Source organism: Ovis canadensis, chromosome 2 (genome assembly GCF_042477335.2).
Source record: "Ovis canadensis isolate MfBH-ARS-UI-01 breed Bighorn chromosome 2, ARS-UI_OviCan_v2, whole genome shotgun sequence".
Classification (NCBI taxonomy): Eukaryota; Metazoa; Chordata; class Mammalia; order Artiodactyla; family Bovidae; genus Ovis; species Ovis canadensis.
In genome coordinates this window covers 7,548,791-7,573,366 of record NC_091246.1, presented here as the reverse complement: position 1 = coordinate 7,573,366, position 24,576 = coordinate 7,548,791, and the positions used below count along the sequence as shown (strand labels likewise).

General features: G+C 46.4%; 1 protein-coding gene across 1 annotated transcript in view; it reads left to right on the top strand.

Annotated features, from left to right (window-relative positions):
- Window positions 1–24,576, top strand: part of PAPPA (pappalysin 1) — a 262,349-nt gene that overhangs the window by 117,599 nt on the left and 120,174 nt on the right. Inside the window, exon 9 of the mRNA XM_069573842.1 lies at window positions 2,884–2,975. Coding sequence (XP_069429943.1) covers window positions 2,884–2,975 — 92 coding nt within the window. The remainder of the gene's footprint in view (window positions 1–2,883; window positions 2,976–24,576) is intronic.

Below are 24,576 nucleotides of genomic sequence, written 5' to 3'. Positions count from 1 at the left end.
GGGAAGATCCCTTGGAATAGGAAATGGCAACCCATTTACTATTCTTGCTTGGAGAATCCCTGGACAGAGGAGTCTAGCAGGCTACAGTCCATGGGATCTCAAAGAGTCAGACAGGACTGAATGACTAACACTTTGACTTTCCATAGATATACTGATAAAACACCGCAAGCAATATTATCACTGACCTAAAACTGCTAGTAGTAGTGGTAATTTAAATATCATTCTGCGCAAAGTTTTTTAGTATTTTATACCTAGGGTTAATAACCTTCACAGACATCAAATAGGTATTGAATTACCTGCAGGTACCAAATAGTTGTTGACATAGTTGGAAGAAAACTGAATGCAACTTATGGATGATTACCTAAGCAAAAAAATAAAATAAACTTTGAGAGTAAGAAGGGCTGTCATCTTCGCTAATTGGATTTTTCTATGGGATGATACATGCTAATTTGCTGTATCTATGCAAAGGAATTTACGAAGAAATACAGAATAGACTCAACACTCAGTGAGGCCCCTGATGAATAAAAGCCCTGGATGACTACTATAATGATAATTATAAATATTTATGGAGACTCCAGTAGGCGGAAGGCACTGTGCTACACGGTCATCTTCCAACAACCATGTGAGACAGGCCTGCTGACCTTACTTCACGAAAGAGACACCTTGCCCCCAAAGATTAAAATGGTTTTCTGAAGCTTACATACCCAGTAAGGAGCAGAACCAAGGTGTAGGCCTAGGACCCACGTTCTCATCTGGATTTACCATTGCCATGCCGTGACCGATGGTGCTGCAAAACCAACAAGTGAAGGGTTAGCTCTGTGCTGTTTCCTCTTTCCCAGACACTGCGCCAGGCATCAGGGTGCTAGGATGACAAAGACTCTGTCACCTCCTTTGGCTTCCTAAAGCCTAGGGTGGGGTGCTCTCAAGTAACAGGCAAAGGTAGTTGGTTTGACAAGTGCTGTGATAGATGGAGCCCCTTGTCTTTGGACTCAAAGAAGATGGCCACCCACTCTAGCCCGGGAGGTCAAAGAAGGTTTCTCAGAACTTGTCTATCTAATGATAGATCTGGCATGCCTAGAAGATATTTGTGGTGACCCTAATGTTTTGCTTAAACCAATAGAACATACTGTTTGGGTGGTGAGGGAAGGAGGGTTAGAAGTGTTCTTTGTGGCTTAGGGAAACCAGCCCAGGTTTAAAAAAAAAATCTCTCCCCATATAACCTATGAAATAGTTAAGAATCACAAGGCCATCACTAATTTCCAGTGTGCAAGATCTGCTTGAATATGGGCCCAGCTTGGAAGATAGAATTCTTTGCTAAGGGCTTTGCAAGCAGGAGAGAAGTTGGGGGGCTCTTCAAAGATCAATGCAATGTCCTAGTCATCGTAAGCATTGATTACAAGGCCCCATACGGGTACTCTTGACACTTCCTAAAAGCAACAAACGTTTCCCCATGTTAATTGCCCGGGTGAAAGGCAAAGTCTGAGGTCTCTTCCAGGCTGGGCTCCCAGCCGGTCTCTGGGAAAGGAGGGACAACACGCTCTATGGAGACATCCCAGGACAGGTGGGTGGGCGTGGGGACTGTGACTCTCTGTCCACTGTGTGTGGCAAACCTGGCCCGCCCCCTGAAGTTACCTTCCCTGTTTGCACTGAAGCTAAGGAGTAGGTGTAATTATCTCCATTTTAACCCATGAGAAAACTGAAATTCAACATCCAGAATAGCACCGTTCAGGGGATTTTTCTACAATAGTGGAAATAGATTCTGTGCTGTCTGATCCAGTTGCCACTTGCTCCATCCAGCTATCAAGGACTTGAAATGTGCTTACTGTGGCTAAACAGGGGAAAGTTTGTTTCCCATTTTTGTTGGTGTGAATTGTCACAGATAGATCAGAGAGAGATTAACCAGCAGTCCCCCACCGTTTTGGCACCAGGGACAGGTTTCATGGAAGACGCTTTTTCCGTGGACGGGGCGGATGGGAGCTGGTTTAGGGATGGCTCAAGCCCATTACATTTATTGGGCACTGTATTATTATTGCGTCAGCTCCGCTTCAGGTCATCAGGCATTAGGTGCCAGAGGTTGGAGAGCCCTACTAAGGGCCTTGTCCAAGACCACACAATTAGTTGCGAACACGGGGCTTTAAACCCAAGTTTCTGTGGCTAAAGGGATGGGAATTTTCCAGAAAGTGGTAACATACCCAGTCTGTCTGTTGTTAATCCTCCTTCTCTTCTAGATCTAATTCAGAGACTGTGGCTCATTTTCTGCCCATCCTAACCACTGCAAAATCATCCTTCGGTGATGGAAATAATTCCTTAAAGTAGGAGGAGGCATTTTAATTTCCTAGCAGCATAGGTCCCAGGCCTTAGAGTTCTCGACAGCATGAAATGACACACCCATTGGAGGAGGCTGTGTTCTCTGGTCTGAGGAAGATCAAGTCTGACTGTGTGTCGGAGAAAAAGCGACCTTCATGTGCACTGGGGTTATGACAGAAGGGCCAGAGCAGGGCCCACGGAAGAACAGCATTCATACCTTAGAAACTCCGAAATCCCCTTCAATCCATCATTTTAGAGTGGACTTGTGATTTCCTAGACATAGTAGCAAAGTCTGGTCCACTGATGCATCCTCTTCTTCCTCCCTTCTGACTTACTAACTTAACAGAGTGAATGAGTCTGAAGCAGGAATTCTGCTTTGTCATGAGAAACACATCGTAGGACACACATAAGCACCTCACAAATTTACATTATTTGGAAGAAACAGAAACTCAGCCAGGGGAAGGGACTTGTCTGAGACCTAACCAAAAAGTTCCTAGCCCCCAGAGGGCTTTTCCATGTCCCAGGTGGGCTTCTGAAGCTGATGTGACAAGCTTTCCTTCCATATCCGTTCTGCAGGAGCCAAGGTGAAGAGTGTGATGACATGAATAAGATCAATGGGGATGGCTGCTCGCTCTTCTGTCGGCAGGAAGCCTCCTTCAATTGTATCGGTAAGTCTTCCCTTTCTCTGGGCCTCGCTGGAGAAATGGACGGTGCCGGATGGCTAGTCAGTTACAAGAATAGCAATGGTTATAACTAAATGAGGATTCACTCCTCTCCTTCACGCGAATGTATTGAGTGCCTCCTGGGAGCCAGACTCTGTTTTAGGCACTAGTGAATACAGCCATGGAAACAGACAGACAGAGGGCAGGTATTCTGCTCTCCTGGACCTTATGTTCTCATAGATGACGGTGGTAATGGATAACCCTGTGATTTAGCTTCATCTTAAACTTATTGCTCTTCTTCACGCCAACTGTCTGGGATGGTTATTATCTGTATAGACGTTTAAGGCTTTTATTCTTTCTTTAGAGATGAGAAAAATGTAGAAGCCAGAGAGCTTGTGAAACGGTCCAGAGTCACACAGGTTAGGCTTGGAGACAGAACCAGGACTTGAACCTGATCTTGTCTGATTCTTGCACACAAGCTCAGTTCATTTTACTCCACAGCCTCCAGCCAGGATCCAGGCTCTCTGACCTGAGGAAGAGGAATCGCAGACCAGCCCATGTTTAGAAAGCAAATGTCCTTTTCCCACCTTCACGGAGTCAGATGGGAAATTTGTTTTTGGAGTCTGGCTGGTCTTGTTGTTTTAGCCCCACTTGGGAGGCCCCTGGTCAGCCTCGGGGGTTGGTAAACAGACAGGGGTTGGGGGGCAGGGATGGAATTTTGAGCTGGCCCAGATGAGCTCATGCTTCCTTTAAGATGCAAATCGATACCTGAAGATCAAAGGTCCCCTGGCTAATCCCCTGGGCTGGAGGTGAAAACTAATCACAATTCATTTGCAAGTACAAAAGACAGAGGTGCTTCATCTAAGGAAAGGAGGAAACCCTCGGTGGGAAGATTTCCCTCTGAAAGGCAGTTTTCTTGGAGGACTGAAGGGGAGGAAATGTCACTGGTCCTACTGTTCCCAGCACATCACAGAGCAGCTTTTAGACCTCCCTTCTCCTGGCATGCTATGAGCGCTTTACCACATATCATTTACGGTGTGTTCCATTCTCAAACACGTTTACTGACCACTTACTTTCTCCTTGGCACCAAGTGAGGACTGAGCAACACAATAGAGGTGCCCCACACTTGTTTGTGGATGGAACAAAAGGAAGATACGGAGGGGGAAAGGACAGCAGACTTCCCAGGCAGAGAAGCGTAGATTTCCAGCCCCCCACTCTTGATCTGAGTGTAATTCATAATAAAATCTTGATATGAACCTAGTGGTATAGTAGAAAGAGCCTTGGATTAAATGTCAGAAAGCCAGGCACTCTGGTCTCAGCTATACTGAGAACATGTTAGTTGAAACTGGCCAAGTCACCTCCCTAGTCTGGACTTCTGATTGACCTCCCATAAATTGAAAGGATTGTATTAGGTGATCTCTAAAAGCCTTACCTGCACTTCTGCTGTGTGGTTTCCAAAGTGTGGGACTATTTCTTATAATCGTGAGCTCTGCTTGAACCATCTCTCACCGTGGACATCATCTTCATCACACCCAACAGTACACTCAGATCTTGCTGGATGATGCCCACCCATTGTACTAGCATTAAGATGGCATGTGGCTCAAGGGCTTCTGGGCAGAGTTAGAATGTGGTGAAGTTAGGATGGTATGGTCTGTGGAACAGGTCTGCAAGTTACAGTCCATGAGCTGGAACTGGTCTACTGCCTATATTTGTAAATAAAGTTTTCTAGAATGTACCAGGGGCCTCCCTGGTGGCTCAGACTATAAAGAGTCTGCCTGCATTGTGGGAGACCTGAGTTTGATCCCTGGGTTGGGTAGATCCCCTGGAGAAGGAAATGGCAACCCACTCCAGTATTCTTACATGGAGAATGCCATGGACAGAGGAGCCTGGCAGCCTACAGTCCATGGAGTCGCAAAGAGTCAGACATGACTCAGCAGCTAATACAGAATGCAACACCATTCACGGGTGCTCAGCCTTGTCCGACTCTGTGACCCCATAGACCCCGTAGCCCGCCAGGCTCCTCTGTCCATGGCATTCTCCAGACCAGAATATCAGAGTGGGTTACCATACCCTCCTCCAGGGGATCTTCCAGACCCAGGGATCGAACCCATGTCTCTTGCATCTCCTGCATCGGTAGATGGATTCTCTACCACTGCACCCATCTGTTATTATCTGTGGCTGCTTTTTTACTGAGTAGAACTGAGTAGTCGCAACAGAGACCCCGGGGGCTGAAGAGCCTAAAGTATTTATTATCTGGCTCATTACAGATGACATTTGTTGGTCCACAGAGTTTGGGTCTTTGATATTATTGCTTGCTAGAGACTAGTGCAAAGGGGAGATGAACATTATGACATGGTTCACCATTTCTTAGAAAAAATAACTACATTTTATGACTACAGTAGTGGGGCCTGGGAGACTCTGAGTCTGGTCCTCTCCTGCTTTACCTCTAGAGGCATAGCTTCCCCACCTACACTTTGGCCCGAGTAACTGGAATAGATCCTGATTTTCAAGCTGTGTTCACTGAAATGCTTAAGAGGGCGAAGGGTAAAGATGAGGAAGTTACCAAGAGGATGAGCCTTGGACGCTCCAGATCTGCTTTGCATTGTCATTTTTTGAGAATTCATGTATTCATCCGTTTATGGCTGCGCTGTCTTCGCTGCTGTGTGCGGGCCTCTTCTGTCTATGCCTAGTGGGGGCTGCTCTCTAGCTGCAGCGCACAGGCTACTCACGGCAGTGGCTTCTCTCGGTGCAGAGCGCAGGCTCTAGGCACGCGGGCTTCGGGGGCTGCAGCACATGGACTCAGGAGCTGTGGCTCTCAGGCTTAGTTACTGCCTGGCGTGTGGAATCTTCCTGGACCAAGGGAAACTGTGTCCCCTGCCTTGGCAGATGGATTCTTAGCCACTGTACCACCAGGGAAGGCCCTAGACCTACTTCACATACTATTATCCTCCAGGAGATCCTAAATGTTCTGCTGTTGCTGATGATATGTATTGAGCACCTATCGTATGCCGGACACGTTTCTAAAGTGCCATTCTCCTAACAACTCTTTCAGTACCCTGCATTTACAAACCAGGAAGCTGAGGCGTTGAGGAGGTGAACTAAGGATATGCAGTCAAGTGGTAGAGCTGGGACTTTCACCCAGAGAGTCTGACTCCCGGGCTCACGGTGGTGAGCTTCCTGCAAAATATTTTTTTTTACCAGACAGCTCTTGGTCTGGTAGGGCTTTGGGAGTGTGAGCAAGGAGCATACTGCTATGGAACAGTTCACTTAGTGAATTAATGGAATGGAATACAGAACTGTCAGTGGCGTGGATGGTGTCCAGGGAAGGCTCTGTGTTCCCCTTGCCTGTTGACTGGCTGTGTTAGAGGAGGCACCTCAGTTAGGCGCCCCCACCTCACCATGGAGGAGTCCATCCTAGGGACCCTGAGGGACAGGACATTCCAGGAAGAAAGGAGTCCGTCCAGAGATCCCGGCGCCTAGGAACTACATTTCAAGAACAGACTCCATGGCTTTAGAGGAAGAAAAACATCTTCCTCTAAGAATAATGGAAAAACAGACAGTGAATCTGTGGCTCCCAAAAGATCCAGCTTAGATGAGTCAGAGGAATGGGACTGGAATGTGGGAGGCGTTGCTGGGGTGGAAGTTGTTCTCATCATGACGCATGTCAAGACGGTGGTCAAGGGGGTAGCCAGAAGAACAGGCTTGAATGAGGCTTGGCTTGGGTTGACACCATGACTTAGATATGTGACCTTGGCTGAGCTTCAGTGTTCTCATCCAGAAAATGGGAGCAGGCCTGGGACTTCATTGCTGGAGATATTTACCAATGTTTGTGGACACATTATTTGAATCCCTTTCCCAGATTTAGGAAAGAACTCTCCTTGGTGTAATAACAGTGAGGCAGAGCCCCACTGCAGAAGTTGGTAATGCAGAGACATCCCTGGTGATCCAGTGGTTAAGACTCTGCCTTCCAGGGCAGAGGGTGTGGGTTCGGTCCCTGGAGGAGACAAGATCCCATATGCCTAGTGGCAGGAAAACCAAAGCATGAAACAGAAGCAATATAGTAACACATTCAATAAAACTTAAAAAAGAAAAGAAGTTAGTAACGGCAGCACCTCTGCCTCCCAGTCCTCCTTGTAGCTGAATGTGGGCATGTAACCTACCCTCTCCCCTGATCAGCAATCAGACTCATCAATCTGAGAATGAATCAGAAGACACAGGGACTCTGATTCATCAAATCAAACCAATTTGATGTAGATGGTGGGAGTGGCCACAACCCATGTGTTTCCAAAGTACCACTGACAGCACCCAGCAGTTGTGTAGCCACAGCTCTGAGATGTCTTCACAAGAACTCAAAATCAGCCTTCAAAACACTTCTCCAGCCCTCCCAGGGAGTCTTCCTTGAGTATCCAATATTCTTGGAATAGATTTTGCTTGTTTGCTTATTTTGCCTGACTTAGCTGAAGTTGGTTTCTGCTGATTGTCACTTGGAAGCCCTACTCAATATTGTCATCTGGTGCGATGAGGTTCAGCCCCATTCCTAGCAAGCTGAGTGTGTTTGATGCACATTACCCAGTACTTCCCTCAGTGGGCGTTGAGAGGGGGGTGAATATCAGCACTACCCGCCACGTGTGGAAACTCCCCAGGTAGCCTGCCCTATGTCATGCACCTTTGTTTAAGATGAGCCGGTGGAGGTGTGTTACATCCAGATGAGGGATCTGAGACCTACCAGGATGCCTGAAGGGGCTTCCCAGGTGGTGTAGTGGAAAAGCATCTGCCTGCCCATGCAGGAGACGCGGGTTTGATCCCTGGGCCAGGAAGATCTCCTGGAGCGGGAAATGGCTACCTGCTCCAGTGTTTTTGCCTGGAAAATCCCATGGACAGAGGAGCCTGGTGGACTGTAGGCCTTGGGGTTTTGTGAAGAGTTCCGACAAGACTGAGTCCAGAGCATACACACAGGATGCCTTCATTTGTCCAAGGTCACTCATCTCAAAGAACTGTGATTCTCTCTCCAGACCAAGTGCAGAGCCTCTCTGCCTTCTGTCTGTGGCAGCTCTGCGTCCCCAGCTGAACGGTCCCTTCGCTCCCTCCTGTCCTTCCTTCTCTCCATGCTTTCTTCGTCCCTTCCTTTCCTCCTCATTTGTTTTCTTGTCCCCGATCATCGATCATCGAGCCGGGCTGATGTTTTCCCTGGCTCTGGTACCAGCAGTGTGAGTGTGGGTGGCAGATTTATGGTGGCATTCTCATTCAGGCTGCAGAAGCCCACACATCCGGAAGTATTCCCAAGGTGCCAATGTGTTATTATGCAACAGCCGGGGACTTCCCTTTCCCACTGTCCCTCCCCCAGAGCCCTCATCCCCAACACATAATAAGTTGCTTGTTAATAGGAACACCACCCACAAGACCTCTTAGGCAATGAGGCTGTGACCCGGCAATGTAGAAATTATCTTGTCCTTTCTCCCCCTTTTCACATATAACATACCCCAGGCCTGAGGTTTTTGGTTAAAAAAATGTGGTATCATCAGTAAACTGATAACTCTCTGCACCCCACCCTGAGCGGCTCTGGCTGGAGGCATTGTTCGCAGAGTTGGGAATTCTGTGTCTAAAGCACTGAGTCATAAACTACAGACAGGCTGCTGATAAAAGCTGAAGGAGGGGAGGTAATGGTCAAATTAGTCAGACAAAATGGGAAGCATCCCCAGACAGGGCTTGTGCTCACTCATATATCTCCAGCGGGTGCTGGAAACGTGCTACCTTCGAAGATGACATTTAAGCCATTATAGGGGTTGTGATTGTAGAAGGCTCTTCATGGCACATTGATTTACCGCCCCGGGTTCTTCAGGAGAGCTGGGGTCTCAGCTCAGACTTGAGAGCCTGGGCTGCAGCTTGGGATCTCCCCTGGGGGGCGTCAGTTTCTCCCTTTGTGAAATGAGAGTGAGCATGCTGAGGGTCAAAAGGCTCCTTTCCCCTGTCTGACAGTGAGGCATCCTCAATTTGTCAAACATCCATTTAAGGGTTTTGGGGTTTCAAATCCTGCTTGCTGCTGATATATAGCTAAGCAAACAAAGCCAAAGACCCGCACATTGCCTTTTGCAGACACAAACACACAGGCATTCCCAGCCTGGCTCTCCTTCTCACCGCCTGCCCTCCCCCTCCTCTCCCCCACCCCCTGCCATTAGCATCACCGTCTCTGCTCAGGACACAGCATCCCCAGCCCTGTCCTAGAGCCAGGGCCAATAACTAAATTATCTGTGAGCAGATAAGGGGGGGATCAATCCATTTCCCCAGCAGTCCCTGGGAGGGGCGGGGGTCACCGCGTCTTGTGGCCCCTCTGTCAGGCTGCCCTGGCCTGCTCCCAGCCAAGGCGAGAAAGGAAAACAAGAAGATGAATCGCTGTGTCTTCTTGGTGGATATTCTGATGAGAGTTTAGAACAACACTGACTAAAAAGGAAAATAGCATCTGGTAGGGGGAGGGGAAGAGGCGGAAGCATGGGCTCTGCTGGGAGTTGTGTTTATTATTATTTTTCTTTCTAACAACATGAAATCATAATAAATGACCCACCTCTCACCTTACCAAAAAAAAAAAAAAAATTTTAAATAAGAAAAAAATAAAACATCTCCTGGCCATACATGGTTTTTCAGACCTCCCTCCATGGAAAACACAGTGACTGTCACCAAAATACCTTCTTGAAATAAAAGTTCTTTTAGCTTGAAGACCTGTCTTTAAAAGAAGGAAAGAGAAGTGTTAGTGGTAGTCATGGAGGTTGTGATAATGGTGGTGATCTGTCAGCTAGAATGGGTATCATGCTTATGGGCATGGATTTTGGGTGAGAAGCAAGATCCAAACACATTTTTTCTGTGCCTCAGTTTGCTCATCAGTGAAATGGGTTAGTAATAGTCCCTGCCTCTCACAGTTGTTAAGATAAAATGAGGTTAAGTATGTAAAACATTTTATAAGTGATACCTAGTAGGTGATATGTATGTGCTTGTTAATGCTGCTATTGTTGTCATTGATATCATGAATTTGAAACTTATGTCCATCTTCCCAGGAACCCGATGATATGAATGATGTTGATCCCAGTTGTGTAGAGGTTCGGAGAGGTTAAATAACTTGCCCAAGGTCACATAGCTAAGAAAAGCAGAGATGGAATTCACAGTACCTAAGCAAAGTCTGCACACTTGACTGTGAAATTATTTCATTTATCAGGCGCCCAACTGGACCAACTTCCGTGCTAGGAGCCCTTTTGTCAAATGATTCCATTTACCCTTCCTGCAACACTGCTTCCTCAGAATAAGAACACCCATTTTGCTGATGAGGAGACTGTAACGCTGAGAGTGGAGGTGAATTGTTCGAAGTCATACAGCCAACTTGGTCAGAGTAGGAGATTCTAACTCTAGTCCGTCTGTTTTTAAAGACTACGTCCAGCATCCAGGTGAACCCCACCAAAAGCTGTCGAGAGCCTCTCTTTTCCACTATTTCTGCTGTGTTACCACTGACATAGCAGGAAACAAAAGTGAATGCATAGATCCTTCCTGTGCCTTTTTCATGAGTCATGAAAACTACGATCTTCAGTTATTATCACCCTATATAAGCGTTCCACTGCACAAACCCCAGGCCCTTGACTTGGGGCCATTCTGTGTTTGGGGCTGCATTTTTGTTTTTAATAGCTCACCCTCCATTGAATGCAGCCACATTGTGTTTTAGCCTAGGAAGAGTTTGGCACTTCAGTCCGTTGTCATGGCAATGTCAGGCCAAGGAGCCTGAGTTCAAAGGTCTCACTCTGGGGGGTCATCTTGAGCATCTCCCATCCTCTCTCTGAGTCCCAGTCTTCTGTTCTGGAAAATGGACATAATCAGAACACAGTCATGTTTAGAGAAAGATGGAAGAGAGTCTGTAGAGTGTCTAGCACCGTGCATGGCAATCAGTAGACATGTCTACTATCTCCCCTCACCACCCCCCACCTCCATTTGCCATCTTAGTTGTGAGAGATGCAAAGGCCATAGGTCCCTCTCTGGGATAAATGGTCCTTAGCTGCATCCTGTCATCAGGAGAAGTGACAGAGGCCCCTTGATCTCCATCTCCCCAGCTGTCACGTGATGGGAGTGAGCTAGATGAGCTCCAGGACTCTTCCAACCCTGACTTCCAGAATTTAAATCCCAGATCGTTATTGTTTTTAAACTGTGCATTTTAAAAGAAATGAGGGCTTGGGGAGGAGAAAGGAATTCCTTTAACCCAGAGGGTCAGAGGGGGTCACTGAGGGGACAAAGACAACGGGAAGGGAGGCGATGGGGCGGAAGGCTGCCGGTCAGGGCGGTCTAAAGATCTGAAGTCCTCAACCGGGAGGTCTGATGGATGCATTCACACACCCTCTAGTCAGCACCGGTTAGGATCAAGCCTGCCATCCAGCCCCAGACCGCGGCTTACCACCTCCTTTAGAAGCCCGGGAGGCCTACCCCACAGAGAGGCCAGTCAGGAATGAAAAGAAACAGGATGGCCTCAGATGCCAGAAGGGAGGAATTCTCGCCCTCAGTCCAGGTTGGCCTCATGACTCCCAGGGAGGGGTCAGCCTCCAAAAGGACTCAGAACTTTCCTGAAATCGAGTCATTAAGACCACACTTTGATGTGCGCGTTTGAAACGCAGTCCACATCCAAGACAGGTGAATCTGGGTAGCCAAGAACAAGGGCTTCTCTGTGGCACTTAAAGGGACCAGAAAGCGGACTGCCCCTGCAGGTGCCTTGCTGTGCATCTGTGTGGCCAGCACGCCAGGTCAGAGAGAGCCTGCAGAGGGGGGAGACCTGGGGGCGGGAGTCTTTCCTAGTCCCTGGCTTTCTCTCCTCTTTCTTGGGGACCATGGTGAGTCGGAAGACATTTAATATTCATGAGCTGTGATCTCCACTTGAAGGGAGTGTGCCCTGGGGGAGATTGAAATATTAAGCAAGTGGGGGATATAGGCCTAATTGTATCCTCCTCTTCTTTTTGGGTAGAGAAGTAATGTGCTTAAAATAAAATGATGGATGGGCAGTCAGGATGGTGTGAAACCCCACTGAGATAGTTTGCAGAATGGAGCGGCTGTGGGCGCTAACGTAAGCCAGGCCAAGGATGGTGCAGACCAGCTGCTGGGTCACATCATGCATTTAGTCACACAGTTATTGATGTCTGCTGGTGCCGAACACTGTGCTGGTGGCAGGGGAGATGTCTGTGAACAAGGAAGGCCAGGGAGGTAAAGGAAACAGCTCTGGCAATTATTGAAATGGAATTGTTAGAAATGCCACTGAGTGGAAATGTGTAGGGGTGTGTAAGTGATGGGTCAGGAGAGGCCCCCTTGGAGACAGGACCTTCAAGCTGAGACATGAAGGTTGAAGAGAAAGTGGATAAAGTAGGGAGATAGGGAGCAGGGTGATAGAGCAAGGCTTGCAAGAAGTTCAGACTGCTAAATCCTCGAGGCAGGAAAGAACTTTCAAGGAAGTTGGAGGAAGTCATCGTGGCTGGAGAGCGGTGAGGGGTGGGAGGGAAGAGGTTGGACCCCACAGGGTCTGGGGACCCTGGGGAGGTTGCTGTTCCTGGCAGGAAAAGAAGAGAAGGCAAGTCCTTGGTTTGCAGTCTACACATAGGGACAAGCCCTGCGCAGGCGCCCAGGAGACATGTGCATGCTTGCCTAGATCAGGGGTCAGGAAACTACTGCCCGTGGTCAAACCACACGTGCTGTCTCTTACGGCAGATCAGGTTTGACTGAAACAAAACTGTGCCCCTTGGTTTAGAGATCTGTGACCGCAGAGACGGTCGAGTAGTTCCCAGAGACCCTGTATGGACCACAACGTCAAAATATTTACTGTCTGGCCTTGCAGGGGAGAAGTTGCTGACCAGCTGCTGGCATAGATGGACGAGTCTATAGGTGGGTGGAAGATTAGCCAATCAGGGAGGTCAAGGCAGATGAGGGACAGAGAGGGGAGGGCATGACCCCTTCCATGTCGCCCCTCAGCCTATAGCAGCATAGTTGTAATTCTGTTCACTCCCCTGATTTTTTATTTCCATGTCAGTTTCCCTCACCCTTGAAAGAAGTCATCCTGCCCATCCCCGTGTTTCCAGCATCCAGCTGGAGCCAGACTTTGGCTGATACACTGAGTCAAGTGATACTTGGAAGCAGAAAAGAGTGGCTGGAGATGCTCAGCTCCACCTTAGTACCTAGAGCTTCAGAAAACATCCTGGATCCTCCCTGGGTTGGAGAAGGGGGCAGGTAGACCTTTAATAAGAACCTACTATGGCTGTCTCATTTCAAACCCCCAGCACCCCTGGCATCCAGACATTCTCATCACCGCTTTCCAGATGACAGAGCAGAGTCCCCAGTGTTTAAGTGACTTTTGAGAAAGTGACCTCTCTTCCATAAATATTTATTGAACGGGAAAACCAGCACAAGAGGAAACAAGCTTTCACGAGCGTCACATCCCAGGCCAGGAGTTTGGCCACACACACGGCTCTTCTCTCTCCCCTCTCGATCTTCCCGAGCTGCAGGAAGGCAGGGCCTATTACTCCCATTTTACGCAAGAGGTAACTGAGGCTCCGGGAGATGAAAAAGTTTCTTTAAAGCAGGTGATTTTTAAGTGGCAGAGCTGAGGTTTGAACCAAGATCTGCCCAGCTCCGAAACTCTAGGAGCCAGTGTCCTCCAAAACATCAGATCTTCAGAACCAGTAGCAGTGCTGACATCGATGCCTGTTTTGCCAGCTCTCTTCCATCTCTTCATTTCAAACAATAGTCATAACAGTCAAAACTACCGGTTATGCATGTAATGCTTTCCTCTGTTAACTCCAGTGCTTAATTGTGTTGACCCTATAGATAAGGAGAAAGCATGGAGATGTCAAGGCTCCCCAGTAAGGGATTCCAGCCGTGGAAGTCTGTCTCTTAAACCCTCGAGCTGAACCGCTAATTTATGCTACCTTTGATCATTAAGATTATCTAATAAAAACATGAGCTGAACAGCCTACCAGCAAAGAGATAATGAGAGAGGAAACAAAGCAAGGTGCGAAAGGAATTTCACTTCACACAAGGCTCGGAGGGTCTCTTTAAGACGCAGTCTGGAGTGTTTGTTTACAGATCATTAGCAACTCAACAGAGGGAGAAACTAAATGCGACTTTTTCTTTGCTGCTACTGATTAAGTACCAGGGAGAAATTAAGATAAAGCAAATCTGAAATTATAATAATTATTAAGGGACTGGATTTTAATTTTAATTTCCAAGAGAGATAAAATACCCCACACTGGGTGTCTGCAGCTCCCCTCCCAAATGCTAGGATTCCCTTCTCTGGTCTCAAGGCAGCAGCCTCAGGGGTTCTGCAAAGATGACCACGGGGAACAAATGTGACCACAGGAGAGATTCACACTGATATTTATCTATATTAAGCACCTGCTGTATACAAAGCTCTGTGCTAGGCAGGAGGCAGATGGCAGTGACAATCTGGGGAAGAAGGAGTCCTTCATGGCAGGGCTCTAGAGGGCAGTGGTCCTTAAAGATGTACAGGCATGGTTTGAGGAGACCCCAGGAGGAGTGGGGAGATCAGTGGTGGGGGTTGGTGAGTCTGTGAAGGCTTCCTGAGCAGTTGGACTCAGTGAAACCACACGCAGGGGTTCTGCTGCTATAAAGGTCCAGAAGGAAGGTTATTTTGCAGTCCTGTGTGCAGACAGGTCCCATAGAAAGCTGCTCCAGGGAGTCACAGGATGGGTAGGTGGGTAGGTGTGATTCTGTGTCAAACAGTGGTTTCTGGGCAGAAACAAGACAAGCTAGGAGCAGTGCTTTAAGAGGAGACTCCTGCTGTGGGATGCTCTTCAAGGCCAGTGAAGTACTCTTGGCAACTTGACCTGAAGAGAAATCAGAGTGATTTTGGCTTTCAACACCAGTCAGAAGCCCAGCCCAAATGATCCAAAAGATTGAACTGAACTTCCAACTGCTATTGTTAGGATCTTAACTGATTTCTCAGTTCAGGAGTCCAAAACCATGCATTGTAACTCGAGTTCAGCCTCATTGCTTATGAGAGAGGGCTGCACCAGCATCTTCAACCCCCAGAATTTCCCATCAGTCTTTGCGCCTTTTGCCAAAAGAACTCCTAGATGGAGAGAGGGAGAGGAGAGGCCAGTTGACCTGACCCAGCAACATAGGGGCTGCCTGTTCTCCAGACTTGGTCCCCAACCATCTTTTTCCAAATGTGGAGTGTAGGGGGTGAGGTTCCATACTTCAAAGGGTAGCTGTGATATATTCTTTCATGCATTTGTGGATTTATTCATACACATTTGTTCAGCACCTCTTACATGTCAGGTGCATGCTAAGGCACCGAGAATGCCAGCTGTGCTAGGCTTGGGGCAGTCCCTGTTCTTCAGGAATGATGAATACATATTGATTCTCGTGGCTATTATAGATAATAACCTAGTTCTTACTCACAAGTAGAGAACACCCTGTCTCTGGAAGAGATCAACCAGAAAGTTGAGAGTCGTGATGGAGCAATGAAGGGAGTTCTCTTGGAGAGCGCGATTAAACAGACGTGTGTGCATGCTCAGTTCTCAGTCACGTCTGGCTCTTTGTGACCCCATGGACTGTAGCCCACCAGGCTTCTCTGTCTATGGGATTCTCCAGGCAAGAACACTTTGTTGGGTTGTCATTTCCTACGCCACAGGATCTTCCTGACCCAGGGGTCAAACCTGCATCTCCCGTGTCTCCTGCAATGGCAGGGAGATTCTTTACCATTGTGCCAAAGAACGATTTTGGGGGGAAGCCAAAAAACAAACATGGAAGTTACCTGATGGCTCAGACAGTAAAGAATCTGCCTGTAATGCAGGAGACCTAGGTTTGATCCCTGGGTCGGGAAGGTTCCCTGGAGAAGGGAATGGCTACCCACTCCAGTATTCTTGCCTGGAGAATCCCATGGACAGAGAAACCTGGTGGTCTACAGTCCATGGGGTCGCAAGAGTCGGACATGACGGAGCGCGAATACTGTTTCAAAAAACAAACATATTCCAGTGTTTTTCTCCTTCCGCTTACCTGGTTCTTTGTTGAACTTCTTAACTTCCAGGGCCTCTGAAATGTTACTTCTCCCAGTTTTCCTCAACCTCTCTGCCCATCCCTACATAGACATGTTATGCCTACCTTTTAAATCTTCTTTCTCCAAAGTTCCATAATGGACTCATTTCCCAATCTCCGCACTCTCTCCCTGACCGCGTCATTCAAAACCAAGGACTACAAAATCTGTGTGCAGTCTGAGGCCTTTATCCTGACCTCTGGACTAGTCTATCTAATGATTCTGTCCGATCCCCCGCAGCCACTCAGACTCAACGCAGGTAATGCAGAGCTTGCCACATTCTCCCCAGAGCTACTGCAGCTCATGTTTTTCTCAGTCTCAATGGCTGGTGCCACTAGCCAGCCAGCTATTGAAGCTAGAAGCTTGGGAAACAATCTCCACTCTTCCCTATTTCCCACATCCAGTCACCATTCTGACCATTTAACTTTGAACACTTATCCTTCCAAATCAATCCTACTTCTGTCTCCCTACCTAAGTCTCCAGACCCGCCCCCACATTTAGACTCCTGCCTGAACCACCCTAGGAGAGGTCAGCTAGGTCCCTGCTCCCATCTTTGCTGGCTCCAATCTATCCTCCAGTATAATAAGTATGTGCGTGCATGCTAAGTTGCTTCAGTCATGTTCAACTCTTTGCAACCCCATGGACTATAGCCTACCAGGCTCCTCTGTCCATGGGATTCTCCAGGCAAGAATACTGGAGTGGGTTGCTTTGCCCTCCTCCAGGGGATCTTCCCGACCCAGGGATTGAACCCACATCTCTTCCATCTCCTGCACTGGCAGGTGGGTTCTTTACCACTAGTGCCTCCTGGGAAGCCTAAGCTTCCTAAAAGGCAGATGTCATTCTGTCTCTCTCCTTTTAGAAGCATCAGTGGCTCTGCATTGCCCTTGAGATGAGTCTCAGTTCTTACTGTGGCATGCACCTACAACCCCATTTTCCGCTTCCTCCTGCTTGCTCTCAGCCACCCGGCCCCCGGCCTCCTGGAATGTCTGCCTCACCCCAGATTGATTTCTCCTCTCAGAGACTTAGCCCAGATGTTGCCTTCTAAGGGGAGCTCTCAGATCTGGGCAAGATCAGGTTAGGGGGTCTCTTCTCTGTGATCCTACAGCATTTGGATCTGAGCAAAACAGGGTGCAGTTGATAATTTCCTGCCTCTCTCTGCAACCCCTGAGCTCCTGGAGTGCTGAGCCCGGGGTTCATTCATCTCACTTCCCAGCAATCCGTCCAGGATCTAGCACATAATTTGCAGCTCAGTAAATATAGGAGAAATGAGTGAAGGGAGGATATATTTCATAAGAGACATTTTTATTCCTGAGGCAACAAACTGTGGTAGAGCTTTGTTGGTCTTTAGAGTCGGACAAACCTCAGTTGGACTCACAGCCTCTCCGCTTTCCAGCTATCATCTCAGGCCGGACGTCTCGGTCTGAGGAGCTTAGGATGGAGGTTCTGTGCTCAGGCTCCAGAGCTGGGTTGCTTGGTTCAAATTCCAGTTCTCCCACAAAAAAAGGGGTGGGGGCCACTTCGGTTTCTTCATCCATGAAAATGGCAGGTTTGCAAGGTTGACAGGCCACAGAGCTAGAAAGCACCATAGTAGCGTTTGCCAGGAATGTTCTTGGAGTTTTATTATACCTTCCCTGCAAAGCTGCGACAGCTGGCCAGGTCACTCCTCTGCTATCTCACAATGCCAACCGTGGTCATAACTCTGATGAGGTCCACACGTTTTAGAACATTAGCAGAAGCAGCGGGCAGTCCAGTAGCTCATGTGAACTCTCTGATAACCCCCGAATTGAGCTGCTTTTCAAAACCAAGTCCCTGCTTCCACTAGCTTCCTTTCTGGGAGGGAGCCTAATTAACTAGTAGCTGGAAAGGACTGCAGGTAGGCCACCCCCCACCCCCCCACCCCCACCCCCACCCCCCAGGCAGAGAATTCAAAGGGAAGTGGAGAAACTGTGTAAATAACACTGCTTTAAGGGGCATTTAAGCCAATGGTCTTTGTTAAGGAAATTGATGGCTTTGTAAGTACTGCCTCTGAAGGGAGTACTTGAGTTGATGGTCCCCCATCTCCCCTCGTAAATTCCCTAATGGACTGAGGGCCCAGAGGCTGGGCCCACGCCTGTTCAATCCCTTGCCAACAAAAACTCAGATTCCCCTTAAATTTTTTTTTTTTTTAAGGTTTAACCAAAATATGAGTTACCGAGCTGGTACAGTTTAACTGGCAGAAAGTAGCAGAGACAGATTGTTTCCTTTAGAGAAGGGGAGGCTCGTGATCCTTTGCAGAATCTTGCAGAATCTTTTTGCATGCTAGGCGCATGCTATGCATTTTCTATACAGCTTCTCATTTTTATCCTCCTAACGTCTGGGAAGAGTCATTATTTCACCAACTGCCAAAGAAGAAACTGAGAACCCAAGATGAAGCACGCTGCTCATCAACACCCAGCTAATTAGTGGAGAGCAGGGATGTGACCGCAGTTCCATGAGACCCCTGAGCCCCCAAGTACCACAGAATGGCAGGGCATCTGAGAGAATCAGATCAGCTCGTCTCATTAGCTCCTCCTCACCCACATCCACACAAAAGACAGGAACTGGGCAGCAGGGGCAGATGGGAGGGTATGGATTTTGGAATCACGCTAATCAGGGTTAGAGCCTTAAAACCTTAGGTAATGCCTTAACCTTTCTGCACATCAATTTCCTTGTCTGTTAAATGGGAATAATAATTGCACCAAATACATAGGGCTCTTCTAGGATTAAATGACGTTGCATATTTAAAAACATTTAAGTATGTCATTCACTTGGCAAATACGCTTATTTCATGGTGGCTTTCATTTTCTGTTTGTTTTTACTGAAGTGTAGCTGATTTACAATGTCGTGTTAATTTCTACTGTACAGCAAAGTGATTTGGTTACACACACACGCATATCGATAGATATACATTCTTTTTAATGTTCTTTTCCTATGGTTTGCCATAGGATATTGAATACAGTTCTCTGTGCTATAAGATCTTATAGTTTATTCATTCTAGAAAGAATAGCTTACATCTGCATGGTTTGTTGTTGTTCAGTTGCTAAGTTTTGTCCGGCTCTTTGCGACCCCATGGACTGCAGCGTGCCAGGCTTCCCTGTCCTTCACTATCTCCCAGAGTTTGCTGAAACTCATGTCCATTGAGTCAAGGATGCCATCCAATCATCTCATCCTCTGTCACCGTCTTCTCCTCCTGCATGGTAGCTATTATTTTAATTAGAGAAGTTGAGGAATCCTGAGTGGATTGCTAGAGAGATTTTCCAGAGAAATGTCTGGTTAAATATGGATAGAGAATGGAGACTAATAACAAAAAAGCAGGGTTAGGAATTTGAGGTGGGGGGTGGGCTTCTGCACGGCAAGGGGTGGGGAGAGCAAAGGGAATCTGGCCCATTTAGGAGATGGCCATGATCTCAGCCTGCCTAGAGCTGAAACTGCAGTACACTAGAGAGAAGGCTGCAGATGCAGACTGGAACCAGGTTATGCCTCATCAGCTGCTATCAAGCCTCTGTCTCAGTACCTTCTGAGGTAGCCAATTTTCTTCTCAAACCAACTGCAGTTTGTTGGAAGAGTTTTGTGCTGTGTCCCCTCTGAGCCTCCTCTTCTTCAGATTAAGCATCTTCATACCTGTGTGAGCACTGCTTCCTGATGACGCCTGCCTTGGGCCCCATCCACTGACTGTATCCTGGTTCATCAATTCAGTGGTCTAGAGCTGGTCTGTCCAGCTATCTCTAGGACCGGAGGGGGCTTCTCTGACCTCTGTTCTGGAATCTTACTGCCTTTTTGTCAGTAAGGTAATCTGCAATCTCACATTCTTGTTTGGGCCAACACCTTCTCCAGTTGGTAGAAACGGATCCCAGGGTGACTGCTACTCTTTGAACCTTTCTTTGAGCATGAATAGTTATGCTGACCCTTATCTGTCATCTCGGATCAAAAACAACAGGGGTTTTGATTGATATTTTCAAATATTCCAAGTCAGCTCTTAAGACTGAGGACCAATCGCCCTCCTTTTCTTTCTTTCTTCCTCCTTCCATCTCTTCTTCCCATCTTTCCTTCCTTCTTCCCCCTCTTCTTTCCTTATTGGGAGGAAAGAGACAAAAATATATATACACGTTTCTAGAAAAACAAAATACAGTGCAACGATACACATGAAACGTATAGATTCAAGGTAACATAACACGAGTGGCCCACTCATCCTGCAAGATAAAGGAAACTTGCCTGAGTGCCGTTCCGCCCCTTGACTGGGCTTCAGTTTGTCAGAGCACTGCAGCACGTATCCTAACCTGGAGATTGAGCAGCTGTGGTTTAAACACCTCATCCTCTTGGTCTTATCTCAATCATATGGCAAGAGGACAGCCTTCAAGGCTGGCTAAACCAACCAGGGCTCAGGGTGGAAGGGGTCCATTTTTAACACTCCAGCTTCTTGCATCAGAACCCTACCAAGAACCTAACACACTGTCTTCACCCTAGTCCCGATTTATGCCAGACTAGGGTGACTGGCTTAGCTTCATGTGGTGCCTTCAGTCCCTCAGCTACTGTTAGCCTAGACTTGTCTAAAAGCCCCTCTTCTCCGGCATCTTGAGGATGCCTTAGAAGACTGATGGGCTGCCTGTTTTGCTGGATTGAAGAATAGATGCGCATGTGTGTGCCTACCAACTTTTATTTGCACTGTTTTGCTTTAGGGTCACATGCATGGATTTCTCACAGTCTGATTCAATTTCTGTTTGATATTGCATATCCCCAATAGTTATATAATGAACCTTAGTTAGCCAGTCAGAACTCTTGGCCTGTAACAATGAACTGTGCAGCATTCAAGGAGAGTTACTTAAACTTTCTGAAACTCAGTTGCTGTATTTGCAAAACAAAGCATGTAGACGCGTTAATTTCAAAAGACTTTTGCAGTGTTAAACCTTTATTCATTCATTCAGCCAACAGGTCATAACTGTCTTCTGTATTCTGAAATTGGAATGCAGTAGTGGGCAAAATAGCGTTTGCTCCTGCTCTCATGGAATAGCCGTTTTGTTTTGGAGAGAATGCATGGTCATTACTAAACTTTGAAGAAGCAATGCAATGTTATGTAGAAAACAAAATAGACCCGTGGAGTGGAGACATTGGAGTGAAGTTAGCGTGATTAGGGAAGTCCTCATTAGGCAGGTGATGGTGGAGGGGAGACTGACGTGATGAACTGGAAAAGCCATGTAATGCTTTGGGAGATGAGTTCTAGATTGTACCTGTGCTGATAAAATGTAGAAACAACACCATGCTTGAGTATTTTCCATAACACTATTTGATCATTACAACCACTTTCTGTAATGGGTAGAAAAAGTAATATTGTCATTTTTTAATAAACAAAAAGAATGGAACCCACAATGATGATGTACGTTGCCCTGTACCAAATAATCTGGTGACCAAGCTGAGCTTCAAATTTTGGTTTCCGGTTCCTCTTGCGTATGCTTTTCGTTAGACATTTTCTTCCGTGTTCTCTGGAGAGTTCTTCTGCACTCTTCTTAGTTTCAGTTTTACTGAACATACTTCCCCATCTTCAGACTGAAGAGTGGATTTAATAATTAAAAGAAAGTTAAAAAAAATCAAATACACTTTTAGAGTGACTTAGTTGAAGGGAATCATAAAACGGATTTAACTCTTTTTCACTCAAAGGGAAACTGCAGCCCTGAAAGGATTGCCATGGTCGAAGTCGTGGGTACATTAGTGGACGTCGGAAACTCCAGGACTTTGGCCACCTGATGCTAAGAACTGACTCTATGGAAAAGACCCTGATGCTGGGAAAGAGTGAAGGCAGGAGGAGAAGGGGACAGAGGATGAGACGGTTGGATGGCATCACCGACTCAATGGGCATGAGTTTGAGCAAGCTCTGGGAGTTGCTGATGGACAGGGAGGCCTGGCGTGCTGCAGTCCATGGGGTCACAAAGAGTCAGACAGGACTGAGCGACTGAACTGACTTTAGATATCAGTTCTCTTGACCAGTAAGCTGATCATGAGGAACTGCCCTCTTTCTTTTCTTTTTTCTTTCTTCTCTCTCTCCCCCTCTCCTTTCCTCTCCTCTTTCCCCCCTGGGCCCCCACTTTTGTTTGGACTGATGAGATCACATTGAAACCCCTGACACTTCATTTGTACTTTGCTATCTTTTTGTTGTTGTTTTTACTGCTCTCCCTGTTTTTAATTTTATTCATTTTTTAAAAATTAACTTTTTTATTTTAACTGGAGGCTAATTACTTTACAATACTGTAGTGGCTTTTGCCATACATTGACATGAATCAGCCACGGGTGTACATGTGGCCCCCATCCCGAATCCCCCTCCCGCCTCTCTCCCCATCCCATCCCTCTGGGTTGTCCCAGGGCACCGGCTTTCAGTGCCCTGTTTCATGAATCGAACTTGGACTGGTGATCTATTTCACATATGGTAATATATATGTTTCACTGCTATTCTCTCAAATCATCCCACCCTCACCTTCTCTGACAGAGCCCAAAAGTCTGTTCTTTATATCTGTGTCTCTTTTGCTTGTACTTTGCTATCTTTTATCATCTTTCTTTTCTGTTACCTTTTTTTTTTTTCAGACTCTCTGCATATGAATGCTTCAGATTGGTTTTATGCATTTATTATTAGCTTATATCATCCAAAACAAATCTCATTTTGTTATTTCCTGTTCATACTTTTAAAGGCCTTCAGGTCCTGGGTATTACCCTTCTTCCGTCTGTGCTTAGAATGTCTGTCCTATTTCATGACCACTGTGTCACTCACTGCAGTGCTAAATTTTACCCCTTCTTTCATTTATGAGATAGCATTGAAACCCAAAAGAGACTCAGCTGAAAATCATTCAGGGCTTTGAACAACTTTCTCTGTGGGATGTATTGTCATTTATTAGGATCACTATCTTTGATTACAATCTTCTTTAGGCCATTTAAAAAAACTGTAGTAAATTCAAACTGATGTAAATATATCTTCAAGTTCCAATTCATAAGCCCATCAAATCTCTTTATTAAATTTCAGCTTAGTAGGCACCACCTTTTCTATCCAGATAGTCTATTTCTTTGCAGATTCAGTCAAGAAAGAAAATAAAACAATATATAGGACAGATGGTGAGGCAGGAAGTCTCATGGGAAAAAAATAATATGGGATGATTTAGATAGAATTGGATTTTGCCCCTTAATATGTGCTTGATTCATAATATGATACCACTCTAATTAACATTTTCATTTAAAAAATCATTCTATAGTACAGTCTGCAGAGCAGATTCAAATCAGGTTTGAGACTTCTTCATTAACAGTCAGTAACAGAGATTCTGAAACTCTAAAAAAGTTGTTAATTCATAATTTACTGAGTACCTGCTCCGAGACTGGCATTGTTCTGAGAATTAGAGGTGCAAAAAGAAGTGTGACTGGGATCAGCCCAGAAATATCTCACAATCCAAGAGCGATACATAGTCACTCACTCATTCATTCATTTGTCCTTAAATATCAATTATGTAATATAGGGAGGTGGTTTTCTTGATCCTACAGAAAGAGGCACATGTTGAGTCAGTCTTCCAAGAAACTTATGTTATCTAGAAGAAGGGGAACAATAATAAATATACTTTATTTTTAGATAGTGACTAATGCTGTGAAGAAATAAGGTTGTGTGCTACATTCTAATGGGGATGGGGGAATAAGATGTGAACTTACTGTAAGAAGGCAGAGGTGTTATTAGAGGAAGTAGTGTGTGAACTGAGCCCTAAGTAATGAAAAGAAACTTCCCCTCCTAGGAAAAGCCATGGTGGGAAAAAGTATTCCAGGTAAAGGAAATAGCAAGTTTGAGTTTTCTGAACACTAGAAAGTTTGGCTTATTTAAGGAACAGGTACTTGTTGAATGATTGGATATATGGACGGATAGATGGATGAATATCTGAATGGATGGATATATATCAGGATGGAGGAATGGATGAATATCTGGATTAATGGATGGATGGGGGGTTGAGGAATGGGAGCTAATAAACAAGAAGGATAATAGTGGAAAATGGTTAGATGAAGTGGTGCCTTGCTGGGAGGCAGTCTTTGCATTTTGTTCGGTGTGACATGGGAAGCCCCTGAAGTGTTCATGGAGAGTGGCCTGATGTGGCTTACATTGTTGGAAGAGCCCTCAGGCTATGCGCTAGAGGGGGGAAGTCTGGGAAGCAGACACGGGAGAGAAACTGGTTAAATAAATAAGTGATGCCACAGTGATGGTGGCTTGGATTAAGGGTGTTGGTGATTGGACAGCAGTAGATCTTTTTGGAATATCCTGAGATGAAAGAATCTACAGGATGTGTTCATGAACTGTATGTGGTATTAGAGGATGGACGGAAAAGAAATAACAGGAGAGATGACTCAGAAGATTTTTAGTTTGTCCATTGTTGGGCAATGTTATCATTTACTAAGATGGGAAAAAAAGAAATTTGGGGAGAAGCCATTACTTGTGTTTTAGACCTGTTGATTTACTGATGACTTTAAATAGGTATTTAAGTAGAGATGTCATTGCAGGGGGCTGGGACTCAGAGGTCA